Source organism: Lipotes vexillifer, unplaced genomic scaffold, assembly GCF_000442215.2.
Source record: "Lipotes vexillifer unplaced genomic scaffold, Lipotes_vexillifer_v1.1 scaffold433, whole genome shotgun sequence".
Taxonomy (NCBI): Eukaryota; Metazoa; Chordata; class Mammalia; order Artiodactyla; family Lipotidae; genus Lipotes; species Lipotes vexillifer.
In genome coordinates, this window is record NW_006774285.1 from 397718 (window position 1) to 405465 (window position 7748).

The window sequence follows — 7748 nt, forward strand, 5'->3', positions numbered from 1 at the left end:
TTCCTGCTGCTTCACTAAATGAGAACATGTGGTGGTACGCTGTAAACTGTGAGGTGCCAGGCAAGTGAAATTATTATTATTATGGAAGGCAAGAGGAGGTGAGTAGACTGAATGAAGGAGGGAGTGATACTTGCTAAAGTAGGAAGCAGGTGCTGGCTGGGGCTCGAGTTTCAGGGCGAGCCCAGTTTGCTGAGACGTAGTCCCCGATCCGGAAGGGTGGCGATGACTGGAGACCACCTCAATCCAGCAGGACTATTTACAGAGACCATGCACCGTGTACCAGCACAGTGTGTGGCAAGAATATAAGAAGTGGCCTCCCCTCAAGGCTTAGATCATGAAGTTGGAGATGAACCAAGTGTGCTGAGCCGAAAGTCGCGTGTTGTAACGATCAAGCACAAATGGAGGGGGTAGTGGCTCAGAGCACAGAAAGGTCCGTAAGGGTTTGATCAGTCTGTGAGGCAATTGCCCAGGGTCAGCTTCCTGGACGTGTGACCCGTGCAGTCATACCGGGGCCCTGCGCTCAGAGAGGCCCACATTTGCTTTATTCTCTGCTGTGGCCATGCTGAAATTCTTAATCATTTTGAACAGGGGACCCCACACTTTTATGTTTCACTGATCCTGAAATTATCATCTTAATATTCATGAGTATAATGTACACAGCCCTGTAAAAACTGTATGTTTTTTTGTTTGTTTTTTTTTTGGCGGTACGCGGGCCTCTCACTGCTGTGGCCTCTCCCGTTGCGGAGCACAGGCTCCGGACGCGCAGGCTCAGCGGCCATGGCTCACGGGCCCAGCCGCTCCGCGGCATGTGGGATCCTCCCGGACCGGGGCACGAACCCGTGTCCCCTGCATCGGCAGGCGGACTCTCAACCACTGCGCCACCAGGGAAGCTCAAAACTGTATGTTTTTAATGCATATTCACATGCATCTTTCTGGGTTGATTTTCAGATCAACTGGGTGAGGTGGTAAGGCCAGCATTTTTCAGTTGAAGAAATGGGAATGTGGTCATTTGCTCAAGATCACGCAGTTCCTAAATGCTGCATCAAGATCTGAACTCTCAGTCTAGGTGTCTCAGCACCACCCTGCCTAGCTCCCTCATCAAAGGCATCACCTTTTCTCCTGTCCTTACCACCCATTCTCCTCCTCATCTACTCAGGTCTGTCTGACTGACCATTATCTAAGCATCCTTCTAGTTCCTGAAAAAAATGTCAGGGATGATTGCGGTGGGGCTGGCAAGCCACCTTTTATTTTGGCAGGTGGCCTAGAGGGTCCCGGGAGTTTAAACAAAGTTCCACCCATGCTCTCCCTTTGCCTCTTATTTCTCCCCTCACCCCTCCCTCCACGCACTCTCACGTCTTTCGTAACTTGCCTGTAGCACCTAAAATGTTGCTGGTGAAAGGAATGGAAGGAGGGAGGGTGACAACTACTGACCACCTACTATGTGTCAGGCTCTGTGCTGCACGTTTTCACATGTGTTTGCTTTCTTGAGGCTCTTCTTTCCTATCTGTGTCCTCAACCCCATTCTAGAATTGTGGGTCAAGTCAACGGAACATTAGAGATCATCCGTTCCAAGGCCTTCCCTCTCACTTTACAGAGGAGACAGCTGTCCGGTAAAGGGCAGTGGCACGGTCGAGGGCACAAACCCCTTCTTCTTGACAATTGTGGGTGTGTCTGAGCCTATGTGCGCCCCTGTGTGTGTGTACGGAGTTGGTGGGGGCCGGGGCAGGGGCTGTGCTTGGTCAGACATACCACTCTGTGTTGTTGACCGCATCCCCAAAACCCGGTGTGTCCACAATGGTGAGCCGCAGCTTCACACCCTTCTCTTCTATGTCCACTGCATGTTTAGTGATCTCCACTGTTTGCATGATCCTCTCTGGAGAAGGGGGAAACTGAGGCCAGGGCAAGGGCAAGGACCTGCCCAGTCAGGACACACCACCCACCCCAGCCAGTGCTGCCCAGACCGCCTCACCCACACTGCCCCCCTTCCCGCCCCCGGGGGCTGCCTTGGGGCCTGTTCTCTGGGAACCAGCAAGGAGCACATTTCCCAACACAGGAAATTCCGGTGGCTGTTGGCTCTGGCCCCAGCCTCTTCTCTGCTCCCGGCTCTTTTCTTGGATTCCTGGAATCCTCTGGGGGTCAGAGACTCACTCCAAGAGCAGGATTCTGGTCCCTGCCCTGCTTCGGCACCCAAATCTTTAGGGAGCCGGCTGGTGGGCTTCCAGGCCAAACAGGCCTACAGAGAGATGCCAGCAGTCTCTCTAGGAAGCCATGGCTTCCTGCGTGCTGGGGAAGGTCCCATCCCTCAGAGCCTGCACTCAGTTCGATTTCCCAAGTCAGCTCTGCCTGCCTGTCTCCATGCTCCTCTCGTTTCCTCACCTTCAGCACTGAGGAGTTTCCGGTCCCGGTACAGATCAGTGAGGAAGAGGCTATTGACGAGAGTGGATTTCCCCAGACCAGACTCTCCTGACAGGGGAGAGAGGACAGAGGCACCAAATCAGATCTGTAACCAAGAGGCAACCGCGCCGGACCACGGTGGCAGGGTTGCGGGGGCAGCCGCTCTCTTATCTAATTGGGAAGAGACTAACTAAACTACAGCAGAGCTGGAAGAGCTCGTCCAGCCTTCTCATTCGGATGAGGCCCAGAGAGGATAAGAGATTGCCCAAGGTCACACAGAGAAAGGGAACTACTAGAAAGCTGAGGGTTAAATGTTCTTTGTACCTTGTCACCACCCCCTCCCCTGCAACATATACATACTTTTGGCCACCCGCGTCTCCCAGCTATTTTGCAAAAAGGCACAGCCCCTGGCTTTCTCCAGCCCTACCCATGCCCACTCCCCACATATAGACCATCCCCAATTGAGACACCTCTTGCCCAGCCCTGCCCTGCCCCACCCCTGCTCTACCTGCCACCATGAGGGTAAAGTCAAAGCCTTTCTTCACGGACTTTCGGTGGACTTGATTGGGAAGGGTGGCAAAGCCCACATACTCCTTGTCATCCTAGTGGACAAGAAGGCAGAGTGCATCAGGATAGAGGCAGAAGCAGCCCAGGACCCAACGCCAGCCTTAAAGAGCAGCGCCACCTCCTTTGAGGCCCCACCTGGGCTACCAGCTGGGCTCCTGTCCCTGCTCGTACTGTCAGTTTCCAACATACCTGGGGGGTGACACCACAGAGTTGGGGCCAACACAGGACAGAGAGGGGCTCCAGCTCAGCACGCACATGCGTGCGCGCGCACACACACACACGTGCACGTACACACACGCTCGGGCTCCCTCTCTTCCCTCCCTGGGTCCTCCTGCACCAGCCCACTGAAAGACAAAGGCAGGGCTGGAGGCTCTACCTCAGAGGAGTCATAGGGATCAAGCTTGCCCCACGGGCTGCGGGGCCGGGCTGAGGGGCTGAGAGGGGCTGAGGCAGAGATGCACTGCTGGCCGTCAGAGGGCTGGGGCCACGAAGGGGGTCTGAACTCCAGGTCATCCTGGCAGAGGTCCGAGGCCTGGGGCCTCGGCTCCAGGATTTGGGGCCTGGACACCCAGGTCTTGGCCTCTGGCTGGTGGTAGGTCTCGCTTCCGGGGAAGTCCTTCATGAACTTGTTCAGTTCTGCATCCTCCGCGTCCTCCAGAAAGTGCTTGATCTGAGGGTTCGGGGCGGGGGGGGGGGGGGGGGGGGGGGTAGGCGGGCAGGTGTCAGGAAGGGAAGAATGAAGGAGGAAGACAGGAGAAGGCGAGAGGGAGAAAGGAAAGCACTTATGGTTACAAGGGAAAGAAACTGCACAGGCGGCCAAGCCAGAGGAAGCGCTCACCATCCCTCCCGCAACTGCTCACATGCCTCCCTGGTCCAAGGGTCCAAGACGTCAGGAAAGGCCCTGGGGTCCAGCAGCAGCCCTGGGCAGCCCCCAGAGCCCTTGCAAACTGCTCCAGTTTGGGAACTGAGTAGCTCCAGTCCCAATGGTCCCTCTCAACAGGGTGCTTGTTGAGGCTGCCCTTCCAAGCCAGGACCAGGGACTGCCCCAAAGGCCAGGAAGTCAGGCTGAATGAAGGCGAGCAGACAGAGGCATTAGAGCCGAGAGGAGACTGTGGCTCAGGACTCAAGGAGAGTGCAGACAGCCAGAATGGGGTAGGGGCAGGAAGGAATGAGGGAGGGGAGAAGGGAGCTGCCAGCCCCAGGCAGATCAAGAGCCAGCAGGGGTCTCTTCGCCTCCTGTCACTGCAGTCGCTGAGCTCTGGGACTGAGGTGCAGACTCTACTGGAGGTGCTCACTCCCCAGGACTCACTGCCCAGAACTCAGTACAGCTGACCTGACCCCCCTCATTCCAGACACGGAGCCACACAGAGCCTGAGCCTGGGCCCCAGGAGCGAAGGGGAAACCTGCCAGTGGATGCTGAGTGTGGGTGAAGGGGAGCTGGGAGGGACCAGGTGAGGGAGGACGGCAGGACACTTCTGACAGCCCCCAACTGTGAGGGGTGTATAGGGGGAAGCACCCGCAGCTGCCCCTTGCCCCCTGTGCCCAGAGATAGGCTTTAGCCTGCAGTGCGGCAGGGGGTCTGGTCTCAACTGTGAACCGCACGGGTGGCAGGCAGCGGGGGGCTGGCTCCTCTGTGGAGACCTGCTCCACTCCATCTCCAGCTGGGAAGGCAGGTCACTGCCCCCACCCCTACTCTGACCCTCAGCTCCAGACCCTAAAGCTTCCTCTCTCTCCTTTGGGGCCAGCCCCCTTTGTGGAGTGCCTGGCGGTGCTGGGCTCAGCTCGGCCTCACAAAACCCACGTGCCTCCCCCAGACAACGGACAAGGGCCGGCTTCACAGGCTGACTCACCCTCTGGGAATCAGCCAAGCCAGTGGGGGCTACCCCAGACCACTGTGGAGTCCCAGCCAGGGTGAGGGGAGATAACATGGCCACGGTCTTCCTGCAGGCCCCCGTTTTACAAAGGGAAGAACTGAGGGATGCAGTCACGCTGCCAGGTTTATGCAGAGGGAAGGGACTAGAGGGGGAGGCTAGAGGGGAAAGCCCCCTAAGAGCTATTTCCAGGCTGTCGCCTCTCAAGTCCCCATACCTGCTTATAGCCGTAGTCTCCAGGGCTTGCCTAGACAGGAAAAGGGGCCTTTTAGACGGAAACTGGAACCAGCAGGTAGGGGCCAAGTGGCCAGAAGAGACAGTCCTGAGGCAAGCCTGACCCAACAGGCTTTTTCTTACCCATAGTATTTGTGGGGGCCGGTGGGGTGGCCATACACCCCAGTTTATGTTTGATGTTCTGGCATAATTGCCCCTTTTCACTCTGCAAAGTGTCCCAGCTTGGACGATTAATTATATGGCAACAGAGAAGGGATGGGGCTGGCGGGGGCAGCTGAAGAGTCTGGGGAATTCGGGGAAATCCTGCCCCTCTGCACAACCCCACAGTGACCCAGCAGTCGGTTTGGGGGTCAGGCTGAGGGTGGGAGAGAGAGGACTGCACTCCGCCTGGTTTCCCCAGGGGCACTGAGCAGTGGGGCAGCAAGGAAGGGAGAAAGGAAGGCACTGAGGGAGACCCCCAGCCCTTGCAATCTTTAAGTAGAGTCACCAGGAACCCAGTACCACTCTCCATGCCAGGGAGCTGCTCATCAGCACGGAGGGGCCCACAGGGGCTCTAGACAAGGAGTTAGGACACGAGGGACCTCACCTCCTGTCTGTCCTTCCTTGCCCCCAGCTCCGCCAGTGACCAAATCGTTTTCTGACTTTGAGCCCCAATCCCAGACAATGCAGGGGGAAGACAGGGCGGGTCCACGCATCTCCCAGAACAGCACCTTACCCCAGCTGCAGTTCTGTCCTCAGGGACAGAACTGGCTTGCCATCCCAGTGAACGGTCCATGTCCCACGCTTCAGACTCCCTGTCAGCAAGCTCTAGGTCTAATTTTATCTCCCAAGAAAAGTTCCTCACACACAGAAACAGTCTGGTCTTGATGCTCTTGTTGGAATCCAGCGTCCTGACTTGCTCCTTTCCCTTTCTCTCTGACCCCGCTGTGTCTGTCAGGGGCCAAAAAAGCCTGTGGAATGTCCTTCCCCAACCCCTCCTCCTCCCTTCCCGTGGCTCCCACCCTCCAAGCACAGCTCAGCTGCAGCAGGAGCACTCGTTTTTTTCTGCAGTCCCCTCCTCCTCTGATTGGCTCCTCCGTGATGCCCGCCCGCTGCCTACCCCGATGGGCACAGCACCAGCCTCCCAAGTCTGTCTGCAACACAGCCTCTTGATCCACTTGGCCTCTCCTGTAACCCCCAAGGACACTGAGGCCTGTCAGAGGGTTGAGACCTGTCCCCAAGGTGACCTGGTCCATCAGTACATGGGGCAGCTACCCAGGAGACTCCAGTCCCAAAGGATTCCAATCTCTTTCACCCTAACTTCAAGCAGTGCTGAAGTTATAATCCCCTGGGTGTATGTTCTCTTAGGAACGGCCCCACTTTTCTTCCCAGCGTCCCTCTGTGTTCTCTCAGTGCAGAACCGCACTGCCTTCAGAAATCCGCCCCTAGATTTCCCTGCAGGGAGTCCCAGCCACAGAGAGGCCTTGCTGCAGGGACTCCTTCCATCCTAGGATACCTGACCTCTGACTCATGGGGACCTGTATCACTTTCTTCACCCCATCACTTTCAGAGAGTCAGCAGGGGAGCTGCTAACACTTGGTCTCTGAGGGGCATGAGTTCAGGTCAAGCAGAGGCTGGGATCCCAGAGGCTTCAAAGTTGCCGATTAGGTGGGAGACAAACTGAGGGACCTAACTGGGAGTGTGCAGATGGAGCACTTGACTAGGAGTCAGGAGGCCAGTGTTTCTGGTTTGGCTAGAAATACCCTTTGTGATTTGAATAGTGTCTTAATTTCAGGGCCTTAATGTCCAGTTGTGAATGGCCCTTCCTTGCCTCCCAGGAAGGCTGGGGAAAGAAAGCACTCCCAGATGACAGATACCTCAAGCTGCTTTGAACCTGGGGAGAGAAGGTACATCTCAAGTCACAGGATGGTTATTAATGTTAGCCAAGTCCTTCTTTTTGCATGCCAATTAAAAAGCCCTGGGGCTCCTGGGCTGGGGAGCTCTCCCCCCTGATCTCTGAAGCAGCTGGGTGCCTGATCTCCTTTCACAAAGTGACCCTCATAGAGAAGTCTGGCTTGACATGAACCCAGTCAGCTTAAGGACTGGGCTGGCTTGAGGCAGGGGCCTGAGGCTGAGGACTCTGGTGGTGACAGGGTGCCTCTAAATACAGAGGAACAGGGTGGCCTCAGCCAAGTTGAAGCACCAGGACCTCAGCTGAACTGAACTTAGTGTGTGGCAGAAAAAGCCCCTCTCGGCCCCTGCACTAGGGACACTTGGCACTAAGAACAATCAGTGCTCCCCCAGGCTTCCGTCCCTGGCACAATCAGTCTGTCCATCCCCGTGTGAGGAGAAGGATGGGGGCAGGGATAAAGGCAGGCGCCCCTTTGGGGAAGGTCACAGTGTCACCAAGGCTCCCTGGCCAAGACTTGGGCCTCGGCCTGGACACAGCTTGAGAGAGAAGAGCCCAAAAGGTTGGCCTTTCTAGACCTGGAAGCTTCTGATTCCACAGGGCCCGGGGAGTTCCTTTCTGGAGGCTGCCCACAGCCAACATCCTGCCCCACAGGCTGGTCACGGATCTCCTTCTGCTGTAAACAGCCTGTGCTTCCCAATGCAGAGGGCAAAGGCTAGGGGGCTTCCAGACTGGGAGAAGCTGGCATAGGGCCTGGAGGCCCTGACACTCAGCATAATGTGCTTGTGGCAGGC

General features: G+C 56.7%; 1 protein-coding gene across 2 annotated transcripts in view; it reads right to left on the reverse strand.

The window, feature by feature from the left end:
- SEPTIN4 (septin-4) overlaps positions 1–5841 on the reverse strand; it is a 9817-nt gene extending 3976 nt beyond the window's left edge. Inside the window, exons 1-5 of one of the 2 annotated variants that reach the window (XM_007449062.1) lie at positions 5782–5841; positions 3338–3631; positions 2903–2996; positions 2377–2463; positions 1750–1873 (exon numbers count right to left, since the gene is read on the reverse strand). In XM_007449062.1, the coding sequence (XP_007449124.1) occupies positions 1750–1873; positions 2377–2463; positions 2903–2996; positions 3338–3631; positions 5782–5841 (659 nt within the window). The remainder of the gene's footprint in view (positions 1–1749; positions 1874–2376; positions 2464–2902; positions 2997–3337; positions 3632–5781) is intronic. The other variant, XM_007449063.1, reaches the window with a different exon arrangement.
- Positions 5842–7748: the final 1907 nt, after the last annotated feature.